This window comes from Vipera berus (assembly GCF_964194415.1).
Source record: "Vipera berus genome assembly, chromosome: 1".
NCBI lineage: Eukaryota > Metazoa > Chordata > Lepidosauria > Squamata > Viperidae > Vipera > Vipera berus.
The window spans coordinates 75,192,153-75,208,788 of record NC_138202.1 but is presented as its reverse complement, the minus strand read 5'-3'; the positions used below and the strand labels follow the sequence as shown (position 1 = coordinate 75,208,788).

Below are 16,636 nucleotides of genomic sequence, written 5' to 3'. Positions count from 1 at the left end.
AGCTGCGTGATTGGCTTTCTGCGGTGGAAGCTCCTACAACCTGGTCGCGACACTTCCGCTCCGTGGGGCCAATCAGAGGAGCCCCAAACGCCGCGCAAGCGCAGGACGGATCAGTATTGAAGTCCTTGAAAATCTGGACTGTGAATTGGGCTTCTGAGACGGTGGGATGCTTGCGGCAGTTCGAGGGCTAGCCCGAGCCGGGCTAAGAGGTGATCTTGATTAATTGCCTGACTCTAATGGGAGAATTTGGTGAAGTTTCTCTTGGTTGGTGGGGCAATGTCGGTCAGTAGTACTGTTGGTAGAAGGGCATCGATTGTTATTTCTGGAGGGCGTACTTTTTTTTTTCTTCCTTCCCACGGGTTGCCGGGTATTGTAGTTCGCTACGGAGATCAGGGATCGCTAACGGAGTCTTTGTAATTCCCTCAACAAAACTACAAATTCCCTTGGTTCTGTAAAGATGGAGCCATGGCCAGTTACTGTACATTTATTTATTTTATTTATTTATTTTAATTCCACTTATATCCCGCCCTTCTCCGAAGACTCAGGGCGGCTTACGAGCTTAGCAGTAGCCTTCATTCTATGTATATGCCTGCTTATTAGGGCTTTCACACACACACCCCAAGCGGCATTATTACAAAGTCAGCTTATTGCCCCCAACAATCTGGGTCCTCATTTTACCTACCTCGGAAGGATGGAAGGCTGAGTCAACCTTGAGCCTGGTGGGACTCGAACCTGCACTAATTGCAGGCAGCTGGTGTTACTTAAGGAGGCATTAGCCCACTGCTCCACCAAGGCTATACCTAGTGAAAACAAACACTTCTTTCTGTTATGAGCATGAACTTAACCGTAGTGTCTCTTCCTTGTTCTGTCAATTTCTTCTGCTCTTGGGTTTCGAAACCTGTATTTGTCCACCGTTTTAATCTATCATTGCTTGGAATATAATTGTCCCAAATAAACGTACAAATTACAGTTCATGTGTTTTTACCATGCCGAAATGAAAACCTATATTGGAGGGGTGTGATTTTATTCTGTTTTCCCGAATGAACAATTTTAACAGCTGCCTAGTATTTTAAAACATCTCTCTATAGAAATATCTAATAGAAAATTCATTTGAATCCCACATACTTCTTAGATAAGAACAATATTTCAACGTAATATTTTTGTATATGAATCTCTAAACTATGAAGCAAACTTTAGTTAATAGTAGTTGTTCTAAAGTCTTTTCAGTAGCATTATCTTTTTAGGGATATCCTGTTGATTAGCCAATGGAAAATTAGGTTTGGTCCACCTCCAGCAATTGTGATAAGTTACATAGGCTAAATATTACTGATTATTTGTTTATTAGGGTAAAGAATACTATATGACTTTATAGACTTTTTTTCAATTTTGTAGCTGCTGGGCGTCCTGCAGTGCTATTACAGACTCGGTTTGAAGGAAATTATTCTGCTGAAACTAAGCGTAAGTCTGATTTACTTAATATTCAACTGGCATTTTCAATATGGACAGTTAGTCTATTTCAGCGCATCTAGAATATTGATTTTGTGAGTGGCTAGGGCAGGGGTGTCAAACTCAATTTCATTGAGGGCCGCATCAGCATTGCGGTTGCCCTCAGGGGGCCGGGTGGGTATGGCCAGGGTGGGCGTGGCCTACTGGGTGGCCGTGGCTAGAGTGCGTATGGCCTACTGGGTGGGCATGGCCAGCTCTACGTCATTGGCATCAAGGGTGCCTATGGAGGCCTGGGCAGGAGTGGGACAGATCTGAGGGTCTCTGGCAGAAGGAGGGTCTCTAGGCCAGGGCCAAGGCAGTGGGGGCTGTTCCCTCACTGTTTCCAGGATGGCTTCGTGGGCCATATGAAACCACTTTGCGGGCCGCATCTGGCCCCCGGGCCTTGTGTTTGACATGTCTGGGCTAGGGTAATTCCAAAATATTCTATCTAATTCATGCTTAAGATCCTGCTAACACTGCAGTGTTTCCTTAATTCTAAATATTAAGATATTGCTGGACTATAATTCCTTTTGTTTTGGTAGGGATTATGGAATTTGTAATCCAACAATATATGGTCATCCTAGAATGGAATGACTAGTTCCTTCATGTTAGTACATTTGACTTTCAATCATTGCAAGGCTTTATGTTACATGCAAGGCATGTCATAATTTGTGGCTGAGTTTAAATATTTTTAGGATTGTTTTAATGGTTTTTTTGTCTGGAATATCTCAGCAGAAAAAAAGTAATTATTTGGTTTTTTAGCAGTTCTTTTCAGTATTGTTAATTACATTTTTTAAAATATTAAAATATCTTGAGCTAGTTTCTGCAGGCTATGAAAGATTGGGGAGGGGGATAAAACGTGCTCAGATTAAATTCTAGGATAGGGGTATCAAACTGCCGGCCCATGGGCCAGATGCATGATAGCGAAACCGCACCCACCCCATTGCTGGCAATGGCAAAAAAGTCACGATACGTCACGACACGTCAGGTGACATTGAGAGTTTGACACCCCTGTTCTAGGACAAAGGAGTTACTGAAACATATTGGCTCTAGTTTGGTTTCAGTGAGATCTCTGGATGAGGTTGCACACTCCTTCCAGGTTTCTGGACTTAGAGTACCTAGTAGCACAGTGGGTGAAGGCTCTGACTAAGACGGCCTTTGTGTAGGTTCAGCTGGTACAACTGTACTTGCACTATGGAGCAGTAGTCTCAGTGACCTGTGGTTACATGGTTAGATTACTGCAATGTACTCCATATGGAGCAGCTTTTAAAGATGATGGAAAAGGTATAGGTGGTATAGATTGCATCAGCCAAGCTGCTGATGAACACATTGAATTTTTTTGCAACATAACTTGCTCTTTGACTGCTGCACTCATTATTTATAAGTTTCTGAACTGAATTCAGAAATACTGCTTTTGATGTTTTACATGGTAGTACATCAAGTTACTGATGAGATTCTATTTTTCCTTCAAAATGATTATTTCTGCTTGAGCATCACTTGAGAAACCTTTCAAGGTTCATCTCTCCAATAAGTAAAGGGAACTTGGACTTGGAGGCAGGTTTTCTCTGTGGTTGCCTGCCTCTCATGACGTGGATCTCCTTACTCTTGTAACATACCGGAACCCATCTCCTGCAAAACCCACATTGGGTTTATGTGGATTTTTTGTTTTAAATTTATATCAGATAGTATAAATAAGTTTGCATTTTGTTACTTATTTACAAACAGCATTTACAGTAAAAATCCTTTTAAATTTGTCTCACTGAGGATAACAACAGTTATCTTCCCATTACCTTTGTGTAAAGCTGAATGTTTCAGGCACCAATCCATTTTGTAAAAATAAAGTTCTTACTTCATCTCGGCCGCTGGTCCTAGCATAGTTGAAATAACTTTAAGCTTGCTTTAGTTGTATAATGACACGCTAAGCGGTGGTAAAAGATTACTGACACACACACAAACATGTAAACTACATGTCATCTATGAGATGTCTCCCTATCCTTGTTGTTGTTGTTGTTAGCTGCGAAGTCGTGTCCGACCCATTGCGACCCTATGGACAACGTTCCTCCAGGCCTTCCTGTCCTCTACCATCTTCTGGAGTACATTTAAGCTCACGCCTACTGCTTCTGTGACTCCATCCAGCCACCTCATTCTCTGTCGTCCCCTTTTTCTATTGCCCTCAATCTTTCCCAGCATTAGGCTCTTCTCCAGTGAGTCCTTCCTTCTCATTAGGTGGCCAAAGTATTTGAGTTTTAGCTTCAGGATCTGGCCCTCTAAAGAGCAATCAGGGTTGATCTCCTCTAAGACTGACCAGTTTGATCGCCTTGCAGTCCAAGGGACTCGCAGGAGTCTTCTCCAGCACCATAGTCCAAAGGCCTCAATTCTTTGGCACTCAGCCTTTCTTATGGTCCAACTTTCACTGCCATACATTGCAACTGGGAAGACCATAGCGTTGACTATACACACTTTTGTTGACAGGGTGATGTCTCTGCTTTTTAGTGTGCTGTCTAGATTTGCCATGGCTTTCCTCCCGAGGAGCAAGCGTCTTTTAATTTCTTGGCTACAGTCCCCATCTGCAGTGATCTTGGAGCCCAGGAAAATAAAATCTGTCACTACCTCCATTTCTTCCCCATCTATTTGCCATACTTATTGACTGGCACCCTTGAAGGAAATATTCACAGCAAGCTGAAGTGTCCCTGAGTAATGACAGGGAAAAAACTCAGAAACCTGTTACCTAGTACAGGGCTTTTCAACCAGTGGTACAGGTACCACTTGTGGTACATTGGCACCTGGCAGGTGGTACACGACCATCCTAGAAAAGTGGTAACGGGGGAGGGGAATGAGCTGAACTGATGGTAGCACTGCACAAGCCTGAGCGAGAGATGGCTGGAGCTGCAGGGCTGTCAGGGCTCAGTGGAGGCGCCAGGATCAGCGCTTCTTCGGGTTTGTCAGGGCTCAGTGGAAGTGCCAGGATCAGCGCCAGGCTCCAGCTGGAGCTCGGTGCTGATCCCGGCACGTCTGCTGAGCCCAGAAGAAGCACCGATCAGCTGGAATGTCTTGTGATTTACATTCAGATGCTTGGCAACTGATTCCTATTTATGACGGTCAGTGTCCCAGGGTCATGTGAAGTGACCAAAACCTGCTGCGACCACCCAGCAGATGGGGGGTGGGAATAAAAACCCAACACCCCTCCCACCCCACCCCTGCTGCCAATCCTCAACAGAAATACAACAATGAAAACCTCGGACAGGAGGAAGAGCGCCACTGGGTGGGCAGGCAAGTGTCTTGCTCAGCTGTGGCTTGGGGGGGCACGTTTTTCAGTGCCATTGTAATTTCGAACAGTCAATAAGCAAACTGTTGTAAGTCAAGGACTACCTGTACTTCATCACTTTTTTCCTTTTTTTTTTGGTCATCAGGTTTTTGACACCTTGCTAGGCGACTGGTGGTACTCGGATGTTGCCATATCCTAAAAGTGGTACAATGGGTGAAAAGGTTGAAAAGCCCTGACCTAGTAAACCGAACTGTTTCTTTTCACAGACTATAACTCAAACACAGCACAGCCAGTGTGCTAGCCTAACAAGAAGAGATGAATAATAAAATAAGTCAATTTGGATGGGTTTGTCTTAAAATATTCCAATGTCATATTGTAATTTCCAATGTGCCTGCTTTGTCTTGCCTTTGAAATGTAGCAGGCAAAGTTACGTAAGCTCTGGTTCTCCTTTCACTCATGGTCACTCATCAAAGTGTCAGAGGGGATCAGTATATATACTGTATTATTATTGCTTATATGCATGCACATACAATTATGTAGTATTTTTGAAGTGATGTGGTTGTTTTAGGTGAGCCAGATTATGGGCACAGCTATTATTTTCCTAGCTTGTTAATTTTATTTTTATTGTTTTTAATTAATAAAAGAAGAGCAAAATGCAAAACTGTTATTTTCCTAAGTTACCATTCTAAATTTTATTTTTAGCCACAGTTAGACCAAAGGATGAAATAGCTCAGAAAAAGCTATCTGCCTTTGGAGAATATGTTGCTGAGATTCTGCCTAAATATGTTCAACAAGTCCAGGTGGGTTCTGCGTCATATTTACACCATATAGCACCTCTAAATTTATGAGGGTTTTGACATCTTCCATGTCTGTTTTGTAAAGAGAATATAAAGGAGTTTATTTTGAATCACTGTCCCTGCAGCATAGTGGGATAGAAACCATAGCCCATATTCTTCTTTATTGTCAGATTTCCAGGGATATTTGTTACCAGCTGAATATCCCTCTTTTAACTAAATTTCCAGGTCTTTGTATCATTTCTATTTACACTATCAGATGATCAAAATAACTCTTTGTCTCTTTAAAAGTAGGAAAGTTGCTATATTATGTATAAATTCCACCTAAAATGACCAATCTCAATTATTGCTGCAGTTAACTGCTAATTTTACTTTTTTTAAAAAAAAATGTTATTTTCTGACGTATGCTTCATATATTTGCCAGTCGTTGTGTTCTTAGGCACTGGAATCATTGGGGTAATTAAGGCAATGCCCCTTCAGTCTTTAGAGTCTCTGTCATCCCTTCTAAAGAGCCTTGGTGGAGCAGTGGGCTAATGCCTCCTTAAGTAACACCAGCTGCCTGCAATTAGTGCAGGTTCGCATCCCACCAGGCTCAAGGTTGACTCAGCCTTCCATCCTTCCGAGGTAGGTAAAGTGAGGACCCAGATTGTTGGGGGCAATTAAGCTGACTTTGTAATAATGCCGCTTGGGGTGTGTGTGAAAGCCCTAATAAGCAGGCATAGACATAGAATGAAGGCTACTGCTAAGCTTGTAAGCCGCCCTGAGTCTTCAGAGAAGGGCGGGATATAAATGGAATTAAAATAAATAAAAATAAATAAAAAAATAAAAATAAATTTCTGCACCATAGTATTTCATTCATATCATTTATACTCAGTTTGAAATACCTATAGTTTTTAGTAATTAGTCATCTGATACGTTCCAAGTTTTTGTGTTTGGCCATTATTAGCCTTATATATAGTTTGATATAATAACGTACCACTTACATAATACATATACATATGTAGCGTTACCCCCTCAGAGGCCGCCAAAGCCCAAGCCCTCCCAGCCCCGCTCCCCTCCTGTCGCGCTCTGCAGCTGCGCCCTCAAGGTGTTACTAAAGTGTCTTTTCTAGCAGAAGCTCGTCGTCAAAGGGGGGGGCATTCAGGAACAAAGATGACCAGCCCCTAGCTGTGATAGTCAATGCGTGATGGTGTTTAACAGCCCCAGGCAGTCATAGCAGCAACAGTCAATGATTTCACAGCGACCGTTTGGAAACAAGTGGGGTGGGGAAACCTCCAGCTCCAGGCAGCGATAGGAACATGAACGAAGGTAGTCAGCATTCTGCTGTAACAGTTTGGCCCTCAAGGGCAACTCCCCACGATGTCTGTGACTTGCACAAGTAACAATAATCAAAGTTCGGATGGCCGCCAGTCTTCAAAGCAGTAATGACCAGCCTCTCCTTCTCTTTTGTCATCACTCGCAGTCTCCGGTCTCTCTCGTCGGTGTCAAAATCCCTCCGCCACTTTATTGTTAAAATCTGAACTTAGCAACCCCAGCAACTTTCCTCACTCTCTCTCTCTCTCTCTCGCCTCCTCATATCCCCACCCCCTGCGAAAGAAAGCAGTAAAATCCCATCTTCTCACTCTCTCCTTCCCTCTCCTTCACAGAAAGGGATCAGCTAAAACCTCAAATCCCTCTTTCACTTCACCTGGTCTCTCTCCAACAATGGCAACAGCAACCCCACCCACTTTCTTTCTTCCTTTTTTTTCCTCTGCCGGATCCACGCCTCCCATGCCCAAAACCAGCAGCAGCTGTCCGCAAAGCCTTTCAGCTAGCCCCACTACACACATATACATACATACATACACACACACACACACAGAGAGAGAGAGAGTATTTATCGTTGACTTTAAAATTACTCCTTTCTTCAAAGCTTTAATTACATTTCTTTATATGTGCTATCACTTTAAACCCTACTTATTTTTATACTGAGTAGATTAAATTATTGGTATGATGGTGGCTTTAATTTTAAGATGGTAAATTTTGCTTCTCAGTGACTGAAATAAAAGATTAGTACTAAACGAGCCTGCTTAGCATTGCAGTTTTCATAAGAAGCTGATCCCTTTAACATATTACTGTTTCTTTCTCTACCAGATAACATGTTTCAATGAGCTGGAAATTTTAATTCATCCAGATGGAATCCTTCCTGTGATAGCTTTTCTGAAAGATCACACAAATGCCCAGTTCAGAAACATAGTTGACCTGACAGCAGTCGATATTCCAACTCGGCAATACCGTTTCGAAGTAAGATCTACTTTTCAATATGTATATGCATATGTAGAATTCTATGATAACTTTAACACAAAGGCTACTAAGGTTAAAGTGTAGTTACTGGTTGTATAGCTTGTCTATTCAGGAAATGTGAAAGTATTCTTGCTTGTTCACATACCTATGATCCACCTAGCTCAGGGGTAGGCAACCTCGGCTCTTTGATGACTCATGGACTTCAACTCCCAGAATTAATTCTGGAAGTTGAAGTCTATGAGTCATAAAAGAGCCGAGGTTGCCTACCCCTGAGCTAGCTTCATGTTTACTGGCATCCTATCAGGAAGTTTTGGGACAAAGGTCCTTTTTTCACCTTCTATAGATGGAAATTGTTACCCATGCAGAAATATTTCTCATATTTCACATTATGTACCACATGTTTGTCTGATACAAACTATTAGCCTTATATATTTTGTAAAGTTTAGAAGAAAGTTCCTTGGTTGTTTAAAGTTGTCTTGGGAAGGCTGTTTTTCTCTCTCCGCCAGGAGGTATTATAAGCAGCTTCATTTGACTACAGCTGGGAAAAAAAGCACTAGCTTCTCGGCAATGATTTGCTTGTGTAAATTTTCTTAGGTGAATCTGACAGCCATTTAGGGTTCAAAAGTGCTAGGCAGCGCATGAGATTCAAGGGTACAAGGGGAAGATTCAACGGTGTGCAAGGGTGTGAGGGAGGTGCAGGGATGGTGTGAGGGTGGTGCATGAGTATACAAAAGAGGTACAGTGAGGGTCGGGGAAGGTGCATGAGGTTGGTACGTGGGAGGCGCGGTGAAGCCCAGAAAAAGTGTGCAAGCCTGTAAGGCAGGTGCAGTTCACCTGAGGTGTGTGTGTGAGAGAGTGGTGCTGTGGAAATTAAATCTTCACTGAATCCATTCAAAACAGCCGTGGCTGGTGGTGAATGTTTTGGTAGAGTCCTCGTCTGCTCTGCTCATTGTTTCATTGTCTTGAAAATGCTGTGTGCCTTAGCCTGAATGAAAAGAAGGCTAATTGGCATCCTCTTTTGTATCTGATTTTTGATTCAAAATATAACATTGGCATTTTTTTGCTATCTTATAACTGCTTTAGTTCCTGGTGATCTTTTCATTGCCACTCTGATCCTTTTCCTATCCATCAAAACTGTCAAGATGTTGGAATGGGCCAGTCCTTTTTGTGCTATAGTATTCACGTTCTTTCTGGGATCATGCAATTTGATGATCTTAACCTTCAAATCAAATCAACGAGTTTCCTTTGCTTCTTTCTTAAAAGCTGAACTGAGCCACTTTCTCTTTTTCTTTGAAGATATTGCAAGCAAAAATAATAGCTAAGAGCCCATTGCAAAATGTTGTAGATAGAGAGATGAAGAGATACTTTAAAAAATAGTTTTAACTGGTTCAGAACAATTTATCTTCAGTGTTAGAGTAAGGGGAAATAACAATTTTCCTTGCCTGATCATGTAAATGATCGCTGCTAGCCAAATCATATTTAAAATATTTATTATATTAAATATTTGGTTATACATTCTGCCTTTGTTTGTATGTGGCTCCCCCCTTCGGATCAGGGTGTTTTTTTAATAGCCTATGCAACAATCTAATTTTTGACTATTGGAGAGAGTGAGCAACTGTGAAGGTAGTAGGACTTTACATACAGTCCCATTTGTGAAGAAAAGCTAAGGAGGGAAGGAGAAGGAAGGGAGGAGAAAGAGTAAGAGTTTGCTGCATTGACTTGTGTATTAAAGAAGGGAGAGGCAAATGAAAGAAAATTACCAAATTCAAATTTGTCACATTAACAAGGTTACTGAATAAATACGTTTCAAAAAAGGCAGTGAGACACGCAATCAAATAGTTCAGGGGTCCCCAACTCCCGGTCCGTGGACCAGTACCGGGCCGCAGCACGCCAGCAGCTGGTACACACAAACAAGCAAAGCCCCATCCCCGGGATGCAGGTGGCACCCAAAACCATGCACCTTCTGGTCCGCAGAAAAATCGCTCTCCATGGAACCGGCCCTTGGTGCCCAAAAAGTTGGGGGACCTCTGACGTAGCTGATACAAGATGGATCATGTAGAGAATAAGAGAATGCAAGGGCATGTGTTTCAGTGACTACAAGTTCTTTGTGTAGATCCTGCCAGAATGTGAATGTATTAACGTTAGTAGTTGCCAGAAACCTCAATATTTATATAATAAGAATTCAGTGTCTTATTATATAGAAACAGAATAGCTCAGAAAAGGAAAGAGGATGAGCCAAGCATGAATATTGTTTCCATACTGTTTAATTTATGTAGTGAATGTAAGAGTAACAGAATTGAAAGAGATGATGGCTGCAATTAAAATTATAGGTGAAAATATTAATAGTTGGAAATATATGCAAACGAAATCACTTTGTTAGCTAAAAAATTCTTAGGTTATTATGAAAGTGAAAAATGGAAAGTGAATGTTAAATTTCCAAAAAAAACAAACAATGGTAAAGTCTGGCATTATCAAGATGAGTGGAGTTCTGTGAAACCATGCTTCTTCTACAGCAGGTGTGTCGAACTGCCAGCCCACAGGCCAGATGCATCATAGTGAAACGGCACCCAGCCCATTGCCGGCAATGGCAAAAAAGTCGCGATATGTCACAACTTGTCTGGTGACGTTGCGAGTTTGACACCCCTATTCTACAGTATCCTGAGGATTTTTTTCAGCTAAAGTTAAAAAAAAATAGCCAAGTCTGTCAGACACTACAAAACATCATTTTGTAAAACGCTTATATCAGAGAAGCAAGATCTGTCTTCCATCCCATTTTGGACGTGTGTGTATCAAACTGTTGCTGTCAAAGCAGAAGTTAGTGAAACAAGAAGTCTTGATTCTCAGCCAAATAAAGTTGCTTGTAAATAAAGATTAGATGACAGTTTGCTTCAAAATCAAGCAAAGGTCAGCTCAAGGTTCGCAGAGGAATCGGTAGAATTTGACCCTTGCGTCATGCGTGCATATGAATATGTGTGTCTGTCTCTCTATGGGTATGTCTGTATATCTAGGGTTTCCTATATACTTCTAGATAAAGAAGTTTTTGGTTAATTTTGTGTTGTTTTCTGTGTGAACCTGTTGTGAAGCCTGGACAATTGGAGGATAATTTCAAACAACTCATAGTGATTTCACAGGCAGGACACTGTTAAATTTAAGTGTCTGTTAAATGTTTCTGAAAAATAATTTAATATTGATCTGCACTTGACTTATTTGCACAGATCTTATTTCTGTTGAGATTATTCCTTTACCCTTGGTCTTTTTTTTTTTTTTTTGCCCCACCTTTCAGTGTTGTCATTCCAATTTTCATTTTGTTAACTCATGGGTTTGCTGAGCAAGCATCTTTTAATCCATCACTTTATTTTTTTTCTTCTTTTTTACGATGTATAAAATCTGTCCACCTCACTATTTTTCCTTTTTTTGTCATAGATTGTCTACAATTTCTTATCTTTGCGCTATAATTCCCGAATTCGTGTGAAAACATATACTGATGAATTGACACCGATTGAGTCTCTAGTACCATTATTTGAAGGGGCAAATTGGTATGAAAGAGAGGTAAGCCTTAGGGATGGTAACACTGGGATTGGTTTCTGTCTCCATTGCTATTTATTAACGTATCTGAGAATACTCATTTATTTATTCAAGAAAATTTATATTGTCGCTCAACTCCTTCACAGGGACTTTGAACACAGTAGAGCTTCTGATATCAACATTGTTTAAAGCCCAAATAGTCCTAGCATCATGGCTTCAGTGATATTTTTCCTTATTTGCAGCTCAGCCATTCTGACTCTTGCAGTCTAGATAACCTGTAATTATTTTAGGAAGTGATGAATTTCATTCCTTCCATTTTTTTCCACACATGCTAATGTTCTTATTCCAAGGAATGTACTAGTGCAGTGGTGGTGAACTTATGGCATGTGTGCCAGAGGCTCTCACTCAGAGCCCTCTCTGTGGGCATGTGCACTGTTGTCCCAGCTCCACCTTCCCCCATGGCCCCCTCTTCACCAGCAGCCCCCCCAGTGGAGAATAGCCCCCAAGCGTGGCCCACACACAGCAGCACAGCCAAGGACATGGCAGACGGGCAGAAGGGACAAGACTCTGCCCTTGCACCCCGTCGTGCACAGATGATGCTGTGGGGCGCGGGCAGAGGGCTTGGCCACCATGGTGCTGTAAGGCCGCCTGGGCGATCTGCGGTGGGCTGTGGAGGCAGTAGGTGGCCCTGCGGGGGTGGGGCGGTTTTGGGGCACTCGGTGTCTAAAAGGTTCGCCATCACTGTACTAGTGCTTCTATACTGTGGAATACCTTCTCAATGATGCTGATTGTATATCAGAAATGCAATCTAAAATCTTCATATAAATACAGAGGAGAACTTTGATCTTCCAAAATGCTTTTTTTCTGTTTTGATAAGCAGATGTTATCTTAATGGTAGGATTTGGGGTGAATGAAGAGTATACCAAATGGGGAAAATGGTTTTATGTTGATTCAAGCCAAAAGCGAATTGGGTAATTCAAATAAGCACCATCTTGTTCATATTGCAGAGCCAATCTCTGTTACTGTTGCAAAAGGAAACTATAGCATCATAGGTGAATGGCATGCCAAAATGAGTTGTGATGGGCCATATTTAATGACTGTAAGTCATTCCAGATGTGCAGGATTTGTGTTTATTGTTTTGGAGATCAAGAAATTGTCATGTTATGCAGGGGAACCTTTAAAAAGCACGTGACAAGAATAGATGATAGTGTTTATGTATAATGCATATTTTGCAAAACTGTGTTTAATATAAGGGGTTAGGAAAAAAGACAAACATAAAATGTTTTTAACTCACACTTAGATTCTGTTCATTTTCAAATATTTCCCTTCAGTTTGAACCTGACCTTTTGAAATGGCCCACATTTTAAATATAAAACTAACTTTTAGAATTCTTTAATATATCAACCTGGAATAAAGGTAAAGGTTCCCCTGCACATGCGTGCTAGTCGTTTCCGACTCTAGGGGCCGGTGCTCATCTCCGTTTCAAAGCCGAAGAGCCAGCGCTTGTCCGAGGACGTCTCTGTGGTCATGTGGCCAGCATGACTAGACGCCAGAGGCGCACGGAACGCTATTACCTTCCCACCGTAGTGGTCCCTATTTTTCTACTTGCATTTTTACGTGCTTTCAAACTGCTAGGTTGGCAGAAGCTGGGACAAGTAACAGGCGCTCACACTGTTACGCGGCACTTGGGATTCGACCCGCCAAACTGCCGACCTTCTGATCGACACTAAAGATCCATTTGAATTTTGATTTTCATCAAGAGAAGTTGATCCAGTTGCTGCTCAAGCAATAAAGTCATCTGACATATGTATTTGGGGTTGGTTCTTGGCTAATAGAGAGTCTGCTTGTAAATTACCAAATTTTATATTGGAGACATCATCCTTTCTTTTTTGCAGATTATTTGTTGGAAGCAAAGCTACTTTTGCTTTCGTGGTTTACACACTATTTTGCCAATATTGTAGGATGATTTAAATGGATTAGTATTATATTTTCCCCCACCTTATTTTATATATAATTCAAGGCAGTGAACATAACATGATACTCCTGCTTCCTGTTTTCCCTACAATGCTATAAGGTGGATTGTGCTGCTCCTAAGTCCCCCAGCTGGCTTTCATGCCTTTCTTTTCTGGGCCAGCATCTTCACCACTATACTAACCTGGCTTTCTATCGTAGAATGCACAAATTGTTCCATGGGCAAATGATGTGGTACATGGAATAGCTGGTTTGGGGTGGCCTATTTATATGAATGGAATAAAGTGGGGGTGCTCTGTTCTAGGCAGAAACGTTGGCATAGTGGAGGATAGGGAAGGACATCAGTGTCTCAGAGAAAAGAAGAAAAATAAGGGAAAGTGGACTGAAAGGACACACCATGCTGGGACCCTGGCAGCATCAGTTGAGGGCAAGGAAGGAAACGGTCTATGACAACTCACCACGGCCAACTTGCTGTAGCCAACTCACCATGGCCAACTCGCTGCAGGACAACTTGCCGCGGGACAAGAGTTACACTAATATCACAGAAATTGTAGAATAGAATCGTTGAAGAAAGGATGCCAAAGGAAGGACAAGATGAAATGTGAATGACAACAATTAAAACATTTTTTAAATGATTTTAAATAATTACATTGAATTGTTGAAATGTCCGGCAGCAAGTTGTCTCGTGGTGAGTTGGCCATGGTGAGTTGGCTGTGGCGAGTTGACCCATTCCGAGGAAGGAATACAAGCTGCTAGGAAGATGGGAGGGGGTGAAGCAGATCAGTGGGATACACGATGTCAGGAGTTGCTGAATGAAGGGGGTGACACCCGGCAGCCTTGGCCTATGCAAGCCATTTAGATTTTGTTTCATCTGATACCTATAGCAGGTAATGTATTTTCTGGATTTTGTTTTTTCCAAACTGGCTGATCTGGTTTGTTCCAGTTTCAAAACAAAATGTTTTCCCCATTTTGTGCTCACCCCTGGTGATTTACTTCAACAAATGTAAAATCAGTGGTTCTGTTGTACACTGTCCAGAGTAACTTCTGATGAGAAGGGCAGCTATATAAATTTGATAAATGAATACAATGACATACTTTCCTAATTCTCAAGCATTTGTTAATTTAAGTTCCAGTTGTTTCTATTAGCTGCCTACATTCCTAGCAATGAGTAGCTAATATTTCATGTTTGGGAAATCATAATCCAGGTTAGAGAAATCAGACTAATCAACTGCAGTCTGTAAAGTCAACATATACTGAGCTGTTCACTTACCTCATTTCTGTTTTTCTAGGTCTGGGATATGTTTGGAGTATTCTTTGCCAACCACCCAGATCTGAGGCGAATCCTTACAGATTATGGTTTTGAAGGTCATCCTTTCAGGAAAGATTTTCCCCTTTCTGGATACGTGGAGGTATGAATTACATAAAGAATTACAAAGTCATTTCACAACAGACCGAGCATCCGTGATAGGACTTTTTTATTTTGAGGAATAGAAAACCGGGCTGTTGTGAGGGAGATAGGAGAACAATCAAGATATGGCTAATCCAGGAGTGGGAAGTGTATAATATTTGGTGAATTCTGGCATCCGTCATTGTCCATCTGGGTTGGAGGTGGCTGAATGGTCACAGCAATATTTGCACCGCCAGAGAGGCCCTCTTCCTTCACCAATTCTCTACTCAAAAGCAGAGCCAGCAAACTGGATTTGAGGAGAAAGTGGCCTTCCCCATATATAGACTCTGTCATCACCCGTATAACAAACATCTTGCAGTCAAATTCAGGGTATAAAATGCAACTGTGAAATCATTTCCCAAAGGAACTTTGAGCAAATCAGTCCGTCTCATCAGCTTCCTTCATCTTCCTGAACACTGCACTGAGCTGCTGGCTCCTGGTCTTCTGTACCTGTTCAGTCCTAATAACAAACATAAACAAAGAGGAGCCCATCTGATCCTGCATTGCAGAGGCCACCCAGAGGCATTCAAGAAGCTCACAGATATACAAAGGAGATGACAGTCTTCTTCTGTTGCTGTTGTCTGGTAGCTATTGGAAGTATACAGCTGTGATTGGCCAATTAGGAAATAGTTTCAAGACAAATTGCCTTGAAAAACCAGATTTTCTATGTGCTTGCACAGGTTCTAGTCATACTCCACTTTTGATTGAGGTTACAAATGAGCATTCATTGGTGGACTTATGAAACAGGACCAAGAATGAAGGTCTGGAGTAGCATCCCCTTAAAAGACAGTGGCGGGAGGTTTTATTGGCAAAGATGACATTTTAGTATTGAATAACAATCCACTGCACGTCTAAAGGGAAAAATGACTTGCAAAAAAAATTCAAATGCCTCTTGTAACCACCCTGGATAGTCTATTCCCCCCACACACACACTTCATTTTAACATTATTTCTCCATTATTAGGTCAGATATGACGATGAGGTGAAGCGAGTGGTCGCAGAGCCGTTGGAATTGGCTCAAGAGTTCCGCAAATTTGATCTGAACAGTCCTTGGGAGGCTTTCCCCGCCTATCGCCAGGCTCCCCAGACCTTGAAGATAGAACCAGGAGAGAAGAAAGGAGATGGGAAGCAACAGTGAGAAGGGGAGGGTGAGGTGAATGGATACATTTGCCATCTCTCTGCCCAATTATGTATTTATATATATATATATATAATAAAAAAGTAAATAAAACTCAATGTGAAGTTTTTGCTTATCTCATGCATGGGAGAAATTGAGCTTTCAGATTGGTTGTGAAATTGAAAAAAATATGATCTATAAAGTGAAACGAATTGCTAATTGGGTATTGGTGCAAGAGTTAGAATGCAGTACTGCAGGCTAATTCTGCTGACTGCCTGGAGTTCGATTCTGCTGGCTCAAGGTTGACTTAGCCTTACATCCTTCTGAGGTTGGTAAAATGAGGACCCAGGTTGTTGGGGGCAATATGCTGACTCTGTAAACTGCTTAGACAGGGCTGTGAAGCACTATGAACATGTGTGTGTGTGTGTGTGTGTGTGTGTGTTTGTGTCTAAGGGCTATTGGCTATTGCTGTTGCTAAGACAGCCTGTCAATCATTGGCTTTGTGGGAGAGGCTGATGGGTTCCAGGCGGGGATGTGTGGGGGAATAAAGGAGGGGAGAGACAATGAAAGGAGTTAAAGGAAAATGAGCATATAATGAGTGGTGAGCTGAGCTTCTGTTTGGGAGAGCAAAAACTCCTGGTAATGAATGGGTGAGAAGATCTTCAAGGCTTCGTAACCATTCCATCATTCACAAGTGTATTCACACACACACTATTTTGATTTATGTTTTCACACATCAAAATGAAAAGC

The 16,636-nt window shown here is 41.8% G+C and overlaps 1 protein-coding gene across 1 annotated transcript; it reads left to right on the top strand.

The window, feature by feature from the left end:
* Window positions 1-53: 53 nt before the first annotated feature.
* Window positions 54-16,282, top strand: NDUFS3 (NADH:ubiquinone oxidoreductase core subunit S3). The gene is made up of 7 exons (XM_081335262.1): window positions 54-209; window positions 1,393-1,458; window positions 5,453-5,550; window positions 7,678-7,827; window positions 11,251-11,376; window positions 14,613-14,732; window positions 15,734-16,282. Exons 1-7 carry the CDS (start codon window positions 167-169, stop codon window positions 15,905-15,907), a joined length of 777 nt encoding a protein of 258 aa, XP_081191388.1. The 5' UTR covers window positions 54-166; the 3' UTR covers window positions 15,908-16,282.
* Window positions 16,283-16,636: the final 354 nt, after the last annotated feature.

What these genes read in the sequence shown, in the direction of transcription:
- NDUFS3 (XM_081335262.1), top strand. Translation starts at nt 167, where the DNA reads ATGCTTGCGGCAGTTCGAGGGCTAGCCCGAGCCGGGCTAAGAG. An exon ending in AGCCCGAGCCGGGCTAAGAG is followed by an intron (nt 210 to 1,392) that starts GTGATCTTGATT and finishes TCAATTTTGTAG; the next exon opens with CTGCTGGGCGTCCTGCAGTG. An exon ending in CCCTTTCTGGATACGTGGAG is followed by an intron (nt 14,733 to 15,733) that starts GTATGAATTACA and finishes CTCCATTATTAG; the next exon opens with GTCAGATATGACGATGAGGT.